This window comes from Ptychodera flava, chromosome 8 (genome assembly GCF_041260155.1).
Source record: "Ptychodera flava strain L36383 chromosome 8, AS_Pfla_20210202, whole genome shotgun sequence".
In the NCBI taxonomy this organism is placed as follows: domain Eukaryota; kingdom Metazoa; phylum Hemichordata; class Enteropneusta; family Ptychoderidae; genus Ptychodera; species Ptychodera flava.
Genome location: NC_091935.1, coordinates 43457444 through 43478331, shown reverse-complemented (window position 1 = coordinate 43478331; position 20888 = coordinate 43457444). Strand labels below are relative to the sequence as shown.

Sequence of the window (20888 nt, the reverse complement as noted above, 5' to 3'; positions counted from 1 at the left end):
CAGCCAGTCCCCCACCCCGTTGGGGGACTGGTTTTTTTGGGGGGGACGAGTAGCGTACTTGGCAGGTTAGCACGGTGACGTATCCTAGCGGAGTTTGGGCTAACTTGGCTCTGAGGCACTACATAGATTGCGGCCGAAATTGACCGTCTCGGCAACGCTAATCTGTAAGGCAACCGCCTAAGACCGCCTCAGCTGGCGGTGCAATTTTTGCCAATGGTGCGAGACGAAAATCACGGACTTAGTCCTGATTGACGGGAAGTGCGGACGGATTTGACGGACTCAGCTTGATTAGTCCCTGACATGGAACTGATCCGAACGGACTTGAGCGACATTTGTCAAGGGTAACCACCGCTTTTAACCGATTTGTTACCTTCTCGAAAAGACTACCCACTCAGATGTCGGACGTTGTCGGCTGCACTTGGTTCTAGACGTTCAAGCCGTGCAACGAAACACTCCGCCTCAGCCTTGCCATTCACGAACATGGCCTCAAAATTTGATACCATTGTTCACGGACTTGGCGGCTGCGGTTAGGTGCGTGAACCGTTGTTCACCGACTTGTTACGCCTATGTTGTCCCTGTGAAGTTCGGCTAACGGCCGAGTCTAACGGGAGTTGGCAGACCTGTGTTTGGTTTATACCGTAGTATGACCGACTCAGGTAGAGGTACCTGTCGGTATATTCCGAGTTTTACGCACTCGGGCATCAATGACGGGTCGTCATCACCGCTGATGACGTAGACGTGCTGGCCACGTTATTTGAAGGAGCCATGTTTGCCCAACGGACGAGGCCGAGACAGCTGTTGACAATTTTGACATCCTTCATCTTTGACCGCCTTAGTTGGGTAAGCCGCTCGGCAGGCGACGGTTATGACCTAAACAAGCCGCTGAAGCACTGTTCGTTGCTGTACAAGAACGAGACGGCCAGTCCATTACTGCTTAATGGGCGATCTGTCGGGTTGGCTTGTCACCGACTTGGATGACAATACGCCCTGCGCAGGCGTACTTAGAAGGGACATGAGGTTAAAGATACGGGTTTCCCACCCGTACTAAACATGGGCTTGGGCCAACTCCCTTGGGTGGCAGGTGCGCATGCCACGTACCCAGCTGGATGGAATGTCAAGTTGAGATGCTAATGACATTGACTATGTTATGCTAAGTGCTCGAGGGATTTGCATTGCAAATGAGTATTATTAGCATATCAAATGGTACGGACAGGCAATTTACATGACGGGTAGGAATGTCAGCGCCGGTTGGTGGACTGATTGCCGTAGGTCCATTATAATAACAGGTGGCTGCATATATAAACACCCCTGCGTCCAATCATGTCCAGGGCTTTGTTTCCCTGTGGCTTTAAAAGGGTGGGACCTGCTAGTCTGTCGACACTGTTCCAGACATGAGCTTGACGGACCGCAAAAGTTTTCTGAAGGCGAGCAGACGACTGAAGCTCAAAGATGCAGAGTCTCCGGGCGGTAGTGGTAGCGATCGTTGTGATGTCCCTAGTAAACGTTCTAAGAAGTCGGGCAAGAAACGCTCCCGTAAGGCGAAGCTATCTCCGGCTGAAAAACCCAGTGGTAAGCGTAAACGTAAGACTGATCGTTCTGCCGATGAGGATGATGATGGGTCACCGGTTGCCAGTGGTTCTCACCCGGCTGCTCCGGGAGAGACTACTTCACCTGCAGAGACTACATCTGCTCTTGTGGGAGATACTTCACCTGCACAGACTACGTCTGCTGCTGCTAGTGAGACAGTTAGTAACGAGACGGCTGATGCCATTGGTTTTCCCCCGGCTGCTCCGGGAGAGACACCACCTGTTGCGTGCACCATGAGCCCTCATCCTGCGTCAGGAGAGGTTCCTGTGCCCAGTGCGAAAGAGCTTGAGTCCTCGTCATCAGCAGAGGCTGCCCAGCCCGCTCCTGCCATACTTTCGTGTGCTGCGATGTCCCCGCCGAAAAAGATAGTGCGGAGGGTTCGTTATCAGGATAGCCCACCTGATTTTGAGCCAGATATGATCCTTGATGCCGCTACGGGCGAGTTCAGGCCCAGACGCCCAGACGACGGTGATATCACCGCTGAGTCCGACTCGGAGGTTGACGAGGATGCGCAGAGGACGATGACTTTTATGACAGGCAGTATGTAGGTGAGGCAAGCTCTGACGACGATGATGACGTTGCTGCTGTGTTGGCGGAGGACGACACCCCTCCTGTCTGGCGTATGTCGGAAACTACCGATGCTAATATATTTGAGGAGACCGATTTTGACCATGAGAGAGGACCGACCTTCACCTTGCCCAGCCACTCCCGTGAGATCGATTACTTTTTAAGTTTATTCCAGCTACACTGATCAGATTGGCAAAGGACGAGACTAATAAATACGCCAAATTCCATCAGCGATATATCGCTAGAAAGATCGATAAATACTGGCGTAACGCTGACTACCGAGAGGTGCAGGCGTTCATTGGCGTCTTAGTCTGTATGGGTATCGACCGTAAATCATCAGTGGAGGTTTATTGGTCTAGCGATCCATTTCTGAGAAACCAGGGTATTTCTACTGTGATTACCCGCAGTCGCTTTCAGCAGCTTATGCGATATTTTCATCTGGCAGACCCAGAGAACGATCCACGTCGTGATCCTGATGAGGCATGCCGCCGACGTCGGTGTCAGGAGGATCCCCTTTATAAAATCAATCCATGGATGGAGCCCATAGTTGACAGGTGCGTAAATAATTATAAGATGGGTAGAGAGATCTCCATCGACGAGGGCATGGTGCGATTTAAGGGCCGTTCTAAATTTAAGCAGAGATTACCGCATAAGCCTGACCGAGACGGTTTTAAGATATGGCAGCTGTGCGACTCCAGCAATGCATACATCGCTAACTTTGCACCGTACCTAGTAGGTGTGAAATTTCGGGATCGGACTGATGGGAGACGGCAGGAGCGAGGTGTGGTGAAAAGAATTACGATGGAGCTGGTCCAGCCATTTTGTGGATATAATCAAAGCCTATTTTGTGATAGCCTGTTTAGCACGGTCGTTACTGCTAGAGAGCTGATGGAGACCGGGATCTACATGGTCGGGAGTTTTAACCGCCGTAATCGTCGCACCATGCCCCCTCAATTAATTCCGCCGGGTAAGAGGAAGCGCCTTCCTCTGTCTGTTGGGGATATGAAAGCCACGACCAGAACGGACTCTCGTCTTAACATCACTGCTTATCAGGATAGTAACGCTCAGGTGCTGATCTTGAATACGGTCTATCCACCCTTGGAGTGCGTGCCAGTGGGGGAGGGAGACGAGCAGCGACAAGTGCCTCTGTCGCTGTATAATTATCGCCGGTACATGGGAGGTGTCGACCGAGCCAACCAGAAGCGCAAGTACTTTCACACTGGGCGCAAGAATCACAGATGGTGGACATATCTGGCATGTTACCTGATTGATGTTGCCCTGGTAAATGCATATATATGCTTCAAGCATGTACACCCTGATAGTAAGCTGACCCATAAGATGTTTCATCTGCGTGTCGGGAAACAGCTCATTGGCGGTTATTGTGGGCGATCGCAGCCCAGTGTGAGAGAGGTCGAGGCCACCGTTTCTCTTCCACAAAATTAGCCAATTGCACGTTGTCTGCCGTTTGGAGGGGCGGCAGAAATGCTGTAAAGTATGCAGCAGAGAGGGTAAGACCACTGCGAGCGGACGACTGTCTGAGACGTCCAAAGGATGTAGTCTGTGCGGGGTTCATCTTCACGAGGGCGAGTGTTTTGCGGCTTTTCATCATCGCATGATGCTACGAGGTAAGAGGAGCGTTGGCGTGCAGACCTCTACTCACACAGCCCCGACGACACCCATCAGCAAGAGAACCCGACGTAAATAACGGACAGGGGACAGCTTCGCCTAACAGTGGCTTGACTGTATTCTTAACACGGACCATGATCACATTTTGAGCACGGTTGTGCCGTTTGTTTGTGCTTTACGATCCCGCTGATTGTAAATTGAAACACGGATTATTTTGTACAATCCCCCCGATTGTAATCTTTGTAACACGGACCATGCACTCGGACGTCGAGACAGACTCTGAGATTTATTATTCGGCATAATGTAAATTATTCCCGAATAAAATACTATCTATGGATCGCATATTTTCATTTGTTTTGTTTAGACGGATTATTTTGTACAATTCCCCCTATTATAATTCTTGAAACACGGATCTGCCACCCCGATTGTAATTTTTGAAACACGGACCATGCACTCGGACGTCGAGACAGACTCCGAGATTTATTGTTCGGCATAATGTAAATTATTCCCGAATAAAATACTATCTATGATCGCATATTTTCGTTTGCTTTGTTTTTACCCCCACTTTCGTTTTTGGCAGATCCGTAAGGACGCTATAGTAATGGATGAACGTGCGTTGTATCACGTGGGAGGGGCACAGCCCAACGGAGGCTGTGCTCGTGCGACGTAGACGTTGTACCAACCATCTGTCGTTTGGGTTAGTGCATAGAGCAGTTGCACTGTCCAGAGCTAAGGTGGTACAAAACTGCACCTTAGTAACAACTGCACAACTAACCTGTTAGGAAACGGTAACACTAACGAGCTAAGTGTGCACTGAACTGGCCAAACTACGTACACGCCTTCCTTCAATGGCGAAGCTATGTCGTTGACACTACGTCAAAGCAGACTGCACTGTGCGACTCTTCCAAGTCGTTCAAAGTACGTGGCCAAGTGACACAACCCAGGGGGAACAGGACAGGTTTTGAGGGTGCTGCCGCACCCATAGCACTAACCCCTGGGTCTTCTACTAACTCACGAGCGAGTTGATGTTTCCCCGGTGTGGACGTGCGTGACGGCGAACGAGCTTTACTTCCGCAAAAGTAAGCTAGAAAAGGGCATAAAAGTGCACGTCCCCCGGGGCAAACAACGCCCAAGACCTCGTTATTTTCTCGACACAACCTCATCAGCGGTTGCCCCTCTATACGGGCATGCAAAAATTTTTGAAGTCTAACACGTATATGGTCGGTAATCGTACCCCGAAAATGCGGTATTTTCCCGCCAAATGCCTGGAAGGAAAGCGTGCAGGAGAGCCAATCTTCTGTAGACACAGAAAAGGGGGCCGGTTTTGACCGACTTGGCAGGATAACGGACAGGGGCGCTCGGCAGGAAAAGGGTTAAATATGCAATATGACAATGCAAAAAAGAAAATCCTTTCAAACCAAAGTTGGAACATTTTTTCACATAAAATTGTCATATTTACATCATATTTACATCCAATGTAAGAGTTAGTAACTGACCTTGTTGGATTAAGCAGCAAAGTTTACTGACTATAAAGATGACACTTATTAAGAATAAACTTATGTTATCCTGTATTTTGAAAATGAAAGACTAGTTGTTTATAAGATCGTATACCATAACTTCTTTTAGATTTACTTAAAGTGACTTCCATGCAACACTTTTTGTACAATATGGTATGTTAGCTGCCTTGCCAAGATAACCTGACCAATGTTTATTGACAATTTCACCAAGTTTTCACTTTTATAGCATTTTTGAACAAATACTAATTTACAGTTGAGCATTTACAGGTATCTACCACAAATACACAAGTAAAATGTGCAGCAATTCTCAATCTTTTGCATTTGGACTGGCCGATTTGCATAAAGATGGCGATGACATCATAGGCGCAATGCATTGTTGTCCTCAGGGGTACAAAGGTCAGTTTCCAGAACATAAATATTCATGTAAAAGTAAACATGTCGTCAGAGATTCCTGGGGCACAGTTGCGAGGTCGTAAACCGGAAGAGTTGTCTTTAGTAGAGCTGAAGAGATGGCTGAGATGCAGAAAAGGTGCCAGTCTACGAGGGAACAAGCGAGAACTCGTTGAAAGGTATTTTTTCCAACCTGTATGTTGACATTTTTTACAGATTTGTGGCGTGATGCCTCCACTTTCACAGCTAGTCTCACGCTGGCCGTGGTTGCTACCGTCATTGCTCCAAAATACATGTATGAACATTTTTTAGAAAGTGATGAAAAATTATCGTTCACATATGTGATTTCACCACAAATGATAGTACTTTGGGCGTAAGAACTTGAATTTTGTTCTCGACCAACCATTTCTGTGCTAATGTGAAGCTGTATGCGGGAGGGCCAGGTGTGCCATTTTTACCTGCTACATCTAGTAGTCAAAAATGAAAACAAAACATGATTGCACTTGACTTCCCAAAACATAAAGTGACAGTGAAAGGAGCAGAAAATGCCAATATATGCACTGTGGTGCAGACTGAACGGGTTTTGTAGTGTTTTTCCGGTGTCTTGATCGTATACAATGTAAGGTCAGACGAATAGACTGACCACAGTTCAACTTACATCTTTTATCTAATCATAGTAATCTAGCCTGGCGTAAGAGTGGGATTTTCTACCAATTAACATATTGCCGCATTTTGAAAAGACAAAAACAAAAGCATGATAGTGTGTCATGATCTATTTTGCAGAACTGTGTAATATGTGCTGTAGAGTGCAATGATGCCATTGCCGTGTGCCATACTGCCTGGCGAGTGTATATTCTTGAGATCACAGTCCCACCACTGTGTTACGTTTGAGATACTGTTACAAATATACAAGCTTGTGTTTTGATATTGTGTCAAGGTCTAACCACAGGGGGGGGGGGGGGGGGGGGGGGGGGGGGCCCAAGGAAAAAACTAACAAATGAACAAACAAAAAATAAACAACAAACAAGCATACAAATACATAAATAAATATAAACAGACAAATATCAACAAATAGATAAACAAACAAACATACAATATCATAGAATGATAAATAAATAACAAACATACAAATAAATAAACAAATGTATACACAGATGCATATATATATATATATATATATATATATATATATATATATATATATATATATATATATATATATATATATATATATATATATATATATATATATATATATATATATATATATATATATATATATATATATATATATATATAATGTATGTGTGTGTGAGTGAAAGAGACCACAGCATATTGAAAAAAAGATTGAAATGATTGACTGAGCAGCTCATACAACATATTCAACATGTGACGGCAGTACCACTACTCCTATACATGTAGTGGAACAGCAGTTGCATGTTGAATAAGTTGCATGAGCTGTTCAGTCAATCATTTCAATCTTTTTTCAATATGCTGTGGTCTCTTACACTCACACATATATATATATATATATATATATATATATATATATATATATATATATATATATATATATATAATATATATATATATATATATATATATATATATTATATTGTTTGTGTATGTGTATACATTTGTTTATTTGTTAGTATGGGGTTAGTATGTTTGTTATTTATTCAACATTCTATGATATTGTGTTTGTGTTGTTTATGTATTTGTTTGTCTGTGTGATTATTATTTATGTATTTATATGTTTGTTTTTATTTTGTTTGTTTATTTATTTATTTGTTTATTTTTTCTTGGCCCTCTGTAGTCAAACTAGGTTACACTGACAGCGTCTGAATGGTGTTTTCTCAAAAATAGTTTCTCAATCCTCAAAAGAAGTTCAAACGTGTGTGTATGATATAAAATTTGACTTATCCTTTCAATTAAATTTCTAAACTGCTATATTGAGATACAGGTCTATGTCTAGATAACTGATGAAGTATCCTTTGTATATTCTCATAGAGTGTACCTGTATATTGGTCATGGATGGGATGAGCAGTACCTGTTTGACCCTGATGGAGTCAACAAAACTGGAGTTTGTAATGTTCCAGTTTCCATGAACACTGTGGAGTCATTGCTCACATACCCTCCTGCAGGTGGATGGACGAGAAATTTGACTAGTCTTATTACTTATAAAATCACAACTTGCTGATTTTTTGTCAAAAACGGGTAAAATATTTACCGCCGCTACCACTGTGAGCTGTCAGCCACCTTGTTTTATGCCCTCAACATCAAAATATGTTCAAAGCTATCATTTTAGATGACCAAACTTACAGATTCCATTCCAGCAACTATCGTTTCCCTACTCAAGCTATCCTGCACAGTGTCAAAGCTATCATTTTCATTCAAAAGCTACACTTTCTTAGGTACCCCTGATGGTTGTAAAGTCATATTCCAAAGCTGACAATCCAGTACCCCAAAGTAAACTGTATTCCACCCTAATTCTTTTAAATTTGATTTCTGGTAAAATACTTGGTGGGAAATGTGTTTGTAAAGCAGGGTTGGGTGGGTATTGCAAACATGTAGCAGCCACTGACTGTGTTTGCTGTAGTGGATTTCCAGAGATGTGGATTAACTGAAATACCAGAAACTACAACCAGCACCAAGAAGCTACAAACACACCACCATCCTAGTGTATATGGAAACACAGCTGTGAAATTTGACAATTGACTGGATAAAACATGACTATGAACGTGACTGTAATTCGGATAGTGTCTGTCGTCCAAGAAAACGGAAAGATAATTATAATGCCTTGTCCAACAGAAGAAAAGACTGTCACAAAGGAGAAAGTAAAGCAGCTTGAGCCTGGCTATTTCCTATAGGGATTATGCCACCATGTCCAGGGGTTTCATTAAGAGCCGGCAGCCGGCGAAATTGACCGGTTACTCTCACGATTTCGCCAGCAACTTTTTCGGAAAATTTGAACTCTTTCATCGCTAAAATATTTTTTACCTTCTGAAATGACACGGACAAGTTTCTCAAGCAGTGTGTAATCAAACTTTCCAACAGCTTTTATGTGACACAAACTTTAGAAGATGAGCGACTACTACGATCGCCTTGTACAGTTGTACTACGATGTAGCACGGTCTTGCGTATACTGCCTCAGTAAAAATCGGAATTGCAACGGACGATTCTATTGGCTAACTGAATGGCCGTTTCCTATGTGGTGACCTATATACATACGCCAATGAAAACGTGCGTACTACACCTGTCGGCCGTCGTTAGCTCAATACAAAATGGTCGATGAACAAATAAGGTCGGAAACGTTCGCATGGTCAAGCTTCGCTGTACGATCTTCGGTTTTGAAGTGGACCAAGAAACAAGAGGAGGATAATTACGCGGATTTAAACTGTTTTCGAAGGCAAAGACCAGATTTTTTCTCACGAAAAAACTGCCCGATTACAGTTCGAATTTTAGTAAGCCGACGTGCGTTGCACCGCACAGTACAATAAATTACCCACAATTCTCTTCGATTTGTATCCTTGACGGTTACTTTTCTTATAGCTCTTTTAATTCTGTATCCAAGCAATAATGTGCAGCATCCGAATAATTGATAAATAATATTAAGTAAAAGTACGCTTAGAAATTTCAGTGAAAGTTTCCAAATAACCAGTAAACAACCATGGAAGTCACGTTCTGTACGGGTACTACAAATGCCATACTTTTTAGGCAGCAAGTTATGACGAACTGAAGGGGTCATTCTCTGAGAAAACTTAGAATGCAAATTTCTTTTGCCATTTCCATTGGAAAAAAAATCAATATCCTTTTGTTTCAAAAAACAGGTGCAACTAGTCTCCCTACTTTCCATCACATTATTCTGTGTGGCTGAAGACACAATCAGTGGAAAATTTTACAAACATGCTATCTCCTCTCTCAATCTTGCATAATTTTCCAAATCATTTAAAATGAGAATTGAGAAGAATGGTGTCCTTCAAAGTACGTTTTCAGAATTTTTACAACTTATCTATGAATTTGTCTACACATGGGAGACCTGGTAGACTTCTTTGGGAAATCTCTGAGGATACAAATCGCAATGAGTTATGGGAAATCTACAGTACTGTGCACCGCGGCAGGCGTAAATGTGATGGTATATGCGGGATGTATGATATGCACTGCTTTTCGGTCTATCGACGCCAATAAGAACACGTTGCCCAGAGTGGTTAAAATGCAATCAGACCTCTAAATTCACTTCAAAAACGATCCTCGGGTTAAATCTAAATGTGAGCTTCTGAACGTACAAATTTTCATATCCTGTATCAAGGTTCTTACTTTGCATACCCATATAGTAAAATAGCCTTGAGGGTCTTTGATTCTATTTTCTAAATATGGTAATGATTGTCATTTTGTCATTATTGTTATATAAATTGTCCTCTTTACCTTCCCATTGGTATAAAAGTTCTTCATCTACAGATTTCCATACCAAACATCAGGGCAACTTCTTAATTTTATGCATAACATTATACATTAATGAAAAGTTCCTCATTTACTGTGGCTTAAAATATGAATGTTTCATCCAGGATGGCATCAACAGGAAGGATTTTCCCCCTTTACCAGAAAATTTCGGGGGGATTTCACCAGGTCATGTGTTCTACTTGTACCTCTCTCAGGTGTGGCTGGCACCATTTCATTTGGGGAGTGGTCCCGCTGGACAAATTAATTGGGGTGCCAACATTTCAACAGAGGGAGAATCCCCTATCCCCTGTCTAGATGTAACACTGTATAATATCATCTACAATATCAAATTTATATCATTAATAATAGTGAATTATTATAGTTTACCTCCTTAAAGCATAGAGGTTCATTTTTAATTATGAATTATCATATTTGAGCCTCAAATCTCCCAGGAAAATGGCTTTATGATATGAACACAAATTGCCCTGGAACACTGCTGACAATTCTCCTGAAAATACTGGAAATTCAAGTGACTGTGAGCTGTTGAAAATTGAATTTTAACTCATTTTTCAGGGTTTCCGGCCTTCGGCCGGGAGGGGGGGACACCCCTCCCGGACCCTCCCCCACGACGACCGCTTTGTGGTCATGGCAGCTGCAACTCGCCTACTTTTTCATTCAGGCCCCCTACTTCAAAACTTAATGAAACCCCTGATGTCATATTCGACGTTCAATTTTACTGTGAAAAGTAGCAAGTTCATTTATCATGTAACCGTCGATAGCTCCCTAGCATTCTCAAAATTCATACCTGGAACTTAATTTGCTTCAAAAACGCTCGTTTCGTGTGATTTTAGGCCGAATTCGACGGACACATCACCAAAACATAAGCTTGAGCAACATTCCGGTCACCTCTTGGGCACCTCCACTTTACTGTCATTGGCGCCGCCTACCCATGAGGGGTGACTGGAAGGTTGCTCACACTTATGTTTTGGCGAGGTGTCTCTCGAACTTGGCCGAAAATCACATGAAAATGAGCATTTTGTAAGCAGATAAAGTATCAGGTATGAATATTCATGTGATTTTTGGCAGAGTTAAGAAGACACCTTGCCAAAACATAAGGCATGAACACTGAACCTTCCAGTCACCCCTCATTGGGACGCGGCGCTGATGACAGTAAGTTGGAGGTGCCCAACGTTCACTGTGAGGTGAGCGGAATGTTGCTCACGCTTATGTTTTAGTGATGTGTCTGTCGAATTCGGCCGAAAATCACACAAAACGAGCGTTTTTGAAGCAAATTAAGTACCAGGTTAGCTGAAAAATTGTAGCGCTATGGTGAGGCGGTCGGTGATTTTTGGTTTTTGCGACTTCGTTCACCAGTAACACTACAATGCCGATAGCCCTGTAGAGGTGAAAATAAGCGCACCCCATTGGACAAGGCGTGTTGATGTGATTACCAACTTCCGGTAATGGCGGCTCCCAGAAACACTGATGCCCAACGCACGCCCAATGTTTATTGGAATGTGATCGACGTGTTTGAACAAATTCCAAACCCCATAAACGACAAGGTTAATGTAGTATAGTGTTGAGTCTTCAGTAGTGATAAATCGGTACGACCAAATGCAGTAAACATGTAGCATTTCACATCAACACGCCTAGTCCTGTGGAGTGTGCTTATTTTCACCTCTACAGGGCCTTCGGCATTGTAGCGCTACTGGTGAGCGAAGTCGCAAAAACCCAAAAATCACTGACCGCCTCACCATAGCGCTACAATTTTGCAGCTAGTACCAGGTATGAATTTTGAGAATGCTAAGGAACGATCGACGGTTACATGATAGACGAACTTGCTACTTTTCACAGTAAAATCAAACGTCGAAGATGACATGGTGGCACAATCCCTATACGAAATAGCCATTTGGTTTCCTGACTTTGGTTTTTTCTCGCTTATGTACACACGTCTATGGGGCGAATGAATAGTCCCAGAGCTGAACAGCTAACGAGTGACTGTGCGCAGATTGAGCTGGACGCAACCCACCAAGGCCAGGCCACGGGTCCATGGAGTTGCCGAGTAGTATACATGCAGGTGCTGGTGTACATATGCATGTACACCGGCAACTCCGGACCCCGGGGGGGGTTCACTTCCATTACTTGCCTATATGTATACGTGCCGCCCAATGGGGTGGGTATTTCAGCAACTTGGTCGAAAATGGGGGTATCAATTCCACTGTAAACCAAGGTCTAAAATGGGATTGATTTTTGAGTGCCACATAAGAACAAATTTCAACCGTCTGTTCCCGTCTCGCTCGCAGGGTTCTGAGCTGCACTTTATAAGCATCAATATCTTTTTCTGTGGCAGGGGAACCATTAAAGAGACCCCCTGGCTTACACCAAAGTAAATATCGACTTGGTTGTAAGACACCGTCACTGATTGGTCAGATCTCCATATATGGAAAATTTTTGCCCAATAGAAAATACCAAAACAAAGTGGCTCCTAGTATTGATCATGACAGACAGGTCAACCATGGCTACATCACAGTCCCTCTATCCGATAGAGGGACTGTGGCTACATGAAGTAGTGTTGCTTTACAGATGAACAGCGAGGTTTGTTGTGAATTGCAATTTCCAAAAAAACCACCAGTCAGACTGTAACTGCAGATAGTTGATAATTTGTAGAAGCTGGACCAAAATTCGGTGAGGGTGAAAGACAAAATTTTCTTTAATCAAATTTTTTTGGTATTTCCTTTTGGAAATCATGGCTTGGCCAGCAACAACATAGCCCTAAACGCGGTACAGTGGTAGGCTTTGCCGGGGCAAATACTTGCTTTTTCCGTTTTAAAAATTTTGACGCTTTGACTTTTGACCAAGGTCAAAGGTCATAAAGGTCTAAAATGGGGTCCTAAAATAACGGGATTTTAGGTCTAAAATGGGCCCTGGGTTTTCTACCTGCGGCTGCACACCCCTACCACTTCTCTGAACAGGTACCCCCCCCCCCGGGCTCCGGACACCTGTGGGCCAGGCTACAATTATTCCAGCGATGTCCTGTGCACTTACTGTTCTTCCCCTCCCAGGTGACGTGGTAGAAGTACTCCACTCCTCGAAGCTAATTTCATCCTTGAGATACTTCACAAGCTTGCGCTGGCCGTTTTCGTTGTCCATGACCTGAACCTGCACCTAATAACCATACACCATGGATGTGCTACCTCAAGGTACTACCTCCATGCCACACTCCAAACAGTGGTGGCGCTCTCACTTCCGTTGCACTTGAGCAGATATGTTTACATTGCATTATCATGGGAAATATAGCTGAGGTCATACAGGTCATTCGTGCCAAAATGTGCCGCTGCGCAGCCTCAACGGTATGTATGCAGGGTGTTTGAATGTCAAAACAAACAGCGTCGAGGTACCGTGTTTTCCTGCGCGTACAAGACAAACGTCTGTCGACTTGTATCACGACAAAATTCCACATCTAGGGCGATATTTTCCAGGCAAAGTGAAAAACCCACGCCTAGTCGAGCCTAGCCGGGCCCTCTAGGTTGGTGATCTAAAATTTAAAGCGAATTCATGTGTGCTCGTGCTCCCTCGCTAGTAGATCGCCCGGCTACACGGTTACACATAGACTTGGTTCAAGTCTGTGATTTGTGAATGTTTTAGTGGAGTAAATGCAATGATTTGTATTCTGCTTTCATGTGAAACGCGCGCGTGAGTGGACGCGATGAGTAGGGTGAACGCGATGAGTGGAGTGAACGCTATCGGCTCAGTCACAATCAGGGTGCTCTAGAGTGTTTCACTTTTGTCAAAATTTCATCTTGTAGACACATATCTAAGTTTACTAAATTCACAAAGCTTAGGGACGATTCAGAATTTACTTCCAGGGGGAGGGTGGAGGATTTTCTATTTTCTCGGTGATTTTTTTCCATGGCCCCCCCTAGTAAATTATAGAAAAAATCTATGCCCCCCCCCCTCATCTTTCCTGTTTTTTTTCCATGCCCCCCCCCTAATATATACATGCATGCTTAGGCCAAAAAAAAAAGAAATGTTTCTGGTCAGGCCTTTCTTTCAAAAATGGTGCGGCGACGCGGATTTTTTTTTTTTTTTTTTTCCCCTTTTTTCTCCTCCTCAAGGGAGGGAGGAGGGTCAGCTAAAGCGCCAAAGCGTAGCGGGTAATTTGCATAATCATTTGCATATCATTATTTTATATTTGCATATGGATGTAAGCTTGCACATGCATCCACACATACATATACACTCACAACAAAATGCAATGGTAACACACAAGTGTGCAGTTTGAACATCATGGAAACTCTTTATTACACTTAAATAAATCATCACAGTATTGTAATTACAATTGCAATTAAAACAGAAGATTCAGATTGAAACTTTGAGAGCAAGAAATGGTTCGTCTGATTAGAGTTTCATTAATACATATATTGCTCATAAATTGTCAAAACTTGCCAACAAAGAGGAAAATTCACAAGTTTAAGCTTTACACAATTCAAATATAATTGAGTTTTATATCATTTTTGAACGACAAACACCGCGAATAATTTTTCATCACGGGGATAGATTTCAACCAGCGCCCCCCCCACTTCTACTGCCACTGGACATCGTCGTTCGATTCATACATACAGTATACATACAGTATTCAGTATACATACAGGTTCGTATTTTAAAAATACCACCAAGATGATCACAAGACACGACTAGAATCCCCCCGAAAATCAGGTGTAAAATATTTCAGAGGACGTGTCAGAGTGGCACCACACGCGACGTCAGTATCAATGTCAACACGTTATAAACCCGTCGACCAACATGGCCGCCGCCATTAAAATTTATGCAATGTGAACTCGATCGCGATCGTGATCGTACTAGGACAAAACTCATCGTTGTATCATGGTTGTACAATCATAATCAACCTCACCAGTTAACTCTTGTTTCTTTTGCGATCCATTTCGTTGATCAAAGCATGGGAATGTGATCAAAGGACCTGCTAGTGCTACACCGCCTACCTCTGTGAACACTTGTCCGCGATGTATACTGAGTATTATAAGGTCTTTGTTGGTCGTAATAGTCGTTCTGGAATGAAAATTTGTGAACAACCCAGCCGATTCTTCTATTGTTTTAAGGTTCCCCCTCAACACTTACGGACAATTTATCTGATGCATACCATACTTCACACCTTCCACCAGGTTGAAAGTTGCAGCGAGCGCTAATGTGTAGACAGTGCATGCATCAGCTGGTAGCTACGCAGAGCGTGTGAACTAAAGGATGGCGGGACTATTTGAAAGCGTAACGGGGAGAATCAAAGCGTACGGGGAGAGGCGAAAGTTTAGCGCGGCGGGACCGCTATGGTCTGGGGAGAACACTAAGTTTTACAGTTTTATCAATATATTAACATTTAAATTGTTCATGCAGTCACTGATCATGTGCCCCAAAGAATTTTCTCTTTCTCCTCAGCCGTTTTGGTTTGGTAAATCAGTATGTAGTTTGCCACAGCCGCACCGGGAAAAAAAAGGGTGACGCGCTGTTGTTCAAGTGACGCGCGCGCTGACCAGAAACATTTCTTTTTTTTTTTTTTTGGCCTTATACGGTACATTATAGACATATCTAGTCTAACAAGTTGCAGGAACTGTAGGGCCTAGTGGACATTAATCGATGATATAACAAATCATTTCAGGGTTATGTGACTATAAAAAGAATCATTTGCAGGGACTGCAAGTGGCACACTTTTGGAAAGGGTAGCAATAAACATATCTGGTTGTAAATTTCTAAAGAAAAGTTAATTACTAAATATGAATACTTTTTTCGTTATGTCTCACTGATACATATGATGCACACAAAGACAAGCAAAGATGTCAGTTAGAAATGGTGAACAGAAAATCAGAGGAGCAGATAATTGGCAAAGTGATATATATCTTGAAGTTTAATCATTTGCAGATATCCAGATATTTCTGGAAAGTGAGATGTACATGTACATGCACACGTTCAGCATACATTTTCATTTGATGATGCTGAATATTTGCAGACTCACGGTGAAAGTTTTAAACATTAGGAATTAAATTGGTGAAAGCCAACTTGTTTTTAATTTTCTTTTTTTTTCTAATTTGGTTATCATAAAACCAAGTAGCTGCCACTGAAAGCAAAAATACTGAGGAATATTTTAGAACATTTCTTGGACAAAACACCTTATCCAAAACATGAATTCACATTTTATTCTGCTCATTCCATTCACAATCCATTGTTCATATTAAAATGCAGACAACCCTGTGCAAGTCAAAATTCACATTTTGTCAGCAGTATTTTTCAAAATTGACAGAGCATGCATATTTCAAATTTTTTTAACAAACTTTAATTTTAAAATAGTCATGATGCGCATGTTTTCAGATGACACGAAACAATAAATGTTAATTTGTTTTTTTGCCTTTTCTGCCAGCCGCCACTGAGAAATCTTTGATTATACATATCAGAATGAATGGGACACAAAAGTGTTAGTATCAATACACAATGTGTATAAGCCTATCCACATTTCTCCTAGCCTCATACACGCTGAGATCACTTCTTGGACTACAGCAAATTTCTTGTGTACACAATATTTCAACAATCCGACACCATAGCATTGGCGCAGTGCCACATGATCTTCTGGATGCGCATACAGGATTATTGGAAAATCAACCCTTTTGTAAATTTTTCACCATATATTTTTGACAGTAATACATAATATTTTTATTTTCAACATTAAAAAACTATTCGCTGAAAAGCACCTTGAAGATGAGACGGCCATAAATTTATTTTCAAAAAGTTTATAGTAGATGTAAGCACTGTAAAAAGTTATGTAGAACATTTAAAAAATTTAGAAAGGGTAAAATTGATGAGAATGAAACATAGAAAAAAGAAGCAGAAAAGAAGAGTAGCAGTAGCAGTAGTTTACTCAAAGGATGAAGTTGGTGTATATTTGGGGTAAAAACCTCAATTTTTGTATTAATGATAAAAATTTATTTAAGTCAAAATCTAGACAGTATTTTCTGAAATGTAATATTTCACTTGAAAGGAGAGTATTCATGTAGAAAAAACAACTATTTTATTTGGCATTATCCATCCTCATTTTAAAATTGTAGGGGTTTAAAGACTGACACTAATAATTGATTAAAATCATGATCAGCAAAATTAAAATGCCTCTTATTAAAAATGCCTCTTATTAAAAATGTAAGAGCTTTATTGCCAAACAAAACCAATTGATAGTTGTTGTGTTATATAGCATTTAAAAAACATAATGTGAAATTTCAGAAAATTTGACCCAGCCGGAGTGGAGTTAAATTCTTTGGAAATTTTGAAATTGGGAGGCAAAAGAAGCCAAAAAATCGGGTGATTTGCAAACATTTGCATAAATTAACACTTCTTTATGATGCAACTTTCAACTGCTTTACAAGCTACAAGGTAAACCCAACCTTAAAAAGACATTTGCTGTAATTTTTAGCATTTGTTCAACGTTCATCTCTGTGTATCAGCATTAGTTTGTTATTCTATCACTACATAGAACACCCAATGCTGTATTTAGCAACATACCTGTGTGAACATAAATGACCATTGTTATTGTTGATAAATGAATTCTAGTCTGGACTTGATCTGAGATCTCTTTTCAACAAAAACAACCCTGACTGTTCACTGTATGGTTTGTATTGACATGCTAAATACTGGACATTTCATAACGCTTCAGGGAGGAGAACAAGATACTGCTATAGATGCATAAAACAAACCACTGTGAATATTACCGAATTTGGCAGCTAAAGGAGTTTAACTAAACATGTTGAGTTTATCTGTCACCCAGGTAGCGTCTATGGTTCTCTTTTGTAGAGATCAGAAATTCTGGGCAAATATTGAATTGATGTTTTTTTTCCTTGGCCCCCTAAAAGATTGTGGTATTTTTGTCTGGCCCCCCCTAAATTTTCTTGGGAAAAATGGGTGGCCCCCCTGAAAATCCTCCACACACCCCACCCCCCCCCCCCCTGGAAGTAAATTCTGAATCGTCCCTAATAATAAGGTTTGGTACATATTTGCTTGAAAAGTTGTGAACCAAACTTTCTCAGTATTTCCATGGCAACCAGTTCTTTATTGTGTTGACACACCGTCACGGACACTACAAAATATTATGAGTTGATGGAGAAATAACATAGTAGACTATACAACATTTGTACAAATATTCTTTTTAAAAGTTTAACCAGAAAATATATACATCTGTTGTAGAAAATAAGGTGAATGTATCAGGATTTTACCCAGCTTTGCATGATTTCCTCCAAAATAATTTGTAACGAAAAAAAAGAATTTTTCATTTTTTTCTCCCCATGAGATTATGATTCCTCTAGTTTACAGATTTGCCCTTTAGTACATTTAAATTATTTTTTACTGCCATTGTTGAAGTCTTTAGAAAACATTAATAGTATTTGCAGCAAAATTTTGCTCATTTTTTGTTAGTTTTCTAGTCATTTTTGTAGTATGGTAAAAGCGTCACGGACACTACACATTCAGGAATATGTGTATGAAATAAACTATTGTTTCTTATAACCTGTAAACCTGTAAAAACGGTAAAATTATGACAGGAATTGATTACAAACAAATCAAAAACATATTATTAAGGAAGTTTGACATAAAGAATATTTGTAGTACTGGTGTTTTTCAATAACCAGAAAATTTTATCAGAAATACAACACTGAATGCAAAAATTCTTGAGAAAACTGGTATGTAGACAATGATAACTGGTATGTAGAAAATGCTAAACAATACAAAACTGTCCTATTAACACTATAAAGTGAACAATAAATGATTTACTGAACATTTGGTTTCCAACATATTATTGTGATCTGTATTTCAGTAGCGTCATGGACACTACACATTTGAATAATTAAAGAGGCAACTTCTTTACCAGTTTTAACAGATGATATTAAACACAAATTCTCTATATCAGAAGTCTAATTAAAGTCATGAAGAGTATAATATAATACTCTCTTGCCACTTATAATGATATTTGTAGGTGACTTGAGTATTTTAAGTATTTGGTCAGCATCTATTGTGTATAAGGGGGAAAGAGGTTGCAAAGCTGACTATTTATGGTGGTACTGCAGTATTGTGGGCTCCATTACGGATGTTTTCATGTGTAGTGATGTATATAAGGGGAGGATTTATGTCCCGTAATGTTATTTTTCTCTTTTATCCCCTTGTTTGCATTATAAGGTTGTATTATTTGTGTTTGATAAAATTTCAGTCTTGTGTTGTTTGTTTATGGAAAGCTATGGCGAGACATAGTCGGATCTAGCATGTGGTGTCTTTTGAATGCTGTGATCCTGTGTCAGATATTTTGATTTTTATATGCTTGTTTTTGTGGTCGTTTTCATGTGTTATTGGCTTAAAAAATAAAGCCAATATTTCCATATTTTTATCTTGTGTTGAGATTTTTTTGTGAATTTTGTTTTTGACAAGTGTGTCTTTTACGTTTTTGTTTCTTTTGTAGGCTGTTATTGGGGGTGCAGGGAAAAGGGTTTTTAATATTTCGTCCTTTTCAAGTTCCTCCCAATATTTTGCAAGACTTTCTTTCAAGTCTTTTGTTTTAGTTTATGGCCTATATGTTGTTGTGAAGATTAGATTATTTGTTGTTTCCTTCTTTATTTGTCTTGTACTTTTTGTTGAGTTCAATCCCTGTGTTTGATTTCTGTAGTAATTCTACTTATTTCTTTTTCCGTGTATTCTCTGTAAATTAATTTGCTTGTAAAGAAATCAACTATCTCCTTGAAATCGTTTGGGTCATTGGATGTACAGAAGTATATGAGAATTTCACCTTCAATTAGTCCTTTAAAATTTGATTTAAGTAACATGATTCTCTGTCCAGGTATTGGAATGTTCCAATTAGTTTTGTGCGGGTTTTAATATCCAAAATATTTTCTTGGTTGTGCCTTGGGCCCTTCAAAATTTTGACATCAAGAAATGCTATTTTTTTCTAGTGATTTCTTAACTGTAAATTTAAATGTGGGTGCATTTTGTTTATTCTATAGCTAAACTCTGCCAGTTGGTTTTGTGTTCTTGTAAAAATTATGAAAATGTCATTTCTGAATCTTTTCCAAAAGTGAATCACATTTTGGTATTCAGAGATGATTTCCATTTCCAGTTTATGAAATGCAATCATGGCAATCCCCAGCAATGCATTTCAGCCCATTAAACAGCCACATATTTGGCGATAGAGTTCATCATTGAATAGCCCAAAGACTTGAAAGAAAGTCTTGCAAAATACTGGCAGGAACTTGAAAAGGACGAAACATTAAAAATCCTTTTCCCAAACCACCCAATAATAACCCACAAAAAGAAACAAGAACATAAAAGACACACTTGTCAAAACAAAGTTCACAAAAAGAGACAAAACGTTAACAATAATCTCAACACAAGATAAAAATATAGAAATCTTGATGTTATTTGAAGCCAATAACACGTAAAAACATCAACAAGTATAACAAAAAACAACAAAATATCTGACCCAACAACTTACGAAAGACAGACCTTTGCGACTGAGGAGAAACCACACACTTGGGTTTCCAAACACATTTCAGGATCACAGCATTCAATAGACATCACATGATAGATCCGACTATGTCTCACCATAGCTTTCCCTTAACAACCAACACACGACTGAAATTTTATTAAACACTAATAATACAGCCTTATAATGCAAACAAAGGGTTAAAACAGAAGAGTAATTTGAAGGGACATAAACCCTCCCCTTATATGCAT

General features: G+C 40.6%; 1 protein-coding gene across 6 annotated transcripts in view; it reads right to left on the bottom strand.

Annotated features, from left to right (window-relative positions):
* Positions 1 to 13366, bottom strand: part of LOC139139392 (general transcription factor 3C polypeptide 3-like) — a 500706-nt gene extending 487340 nt beyond the window's left edge. For all 6 annotated transcript variants that reach the window (XR_011553793.1, XM_070708296.1, XM_070708298.1 and 3 more), the window contains exon 1: positions 13173 to 13366. Coding sequence is in view for 5 of the 6 variants with exons in the window: in XM_070708296.1 (XP_070564397.1) it covers positions 13173 to 13277 (105 nt within the window). In the remaining variant the exon portion in view is untranslated. The remainder of the gene's footprint in view (positions 1 to 13172) is intronic.
* Positions 13367 to 20888: the final 7522 nt, after the last annotated feature.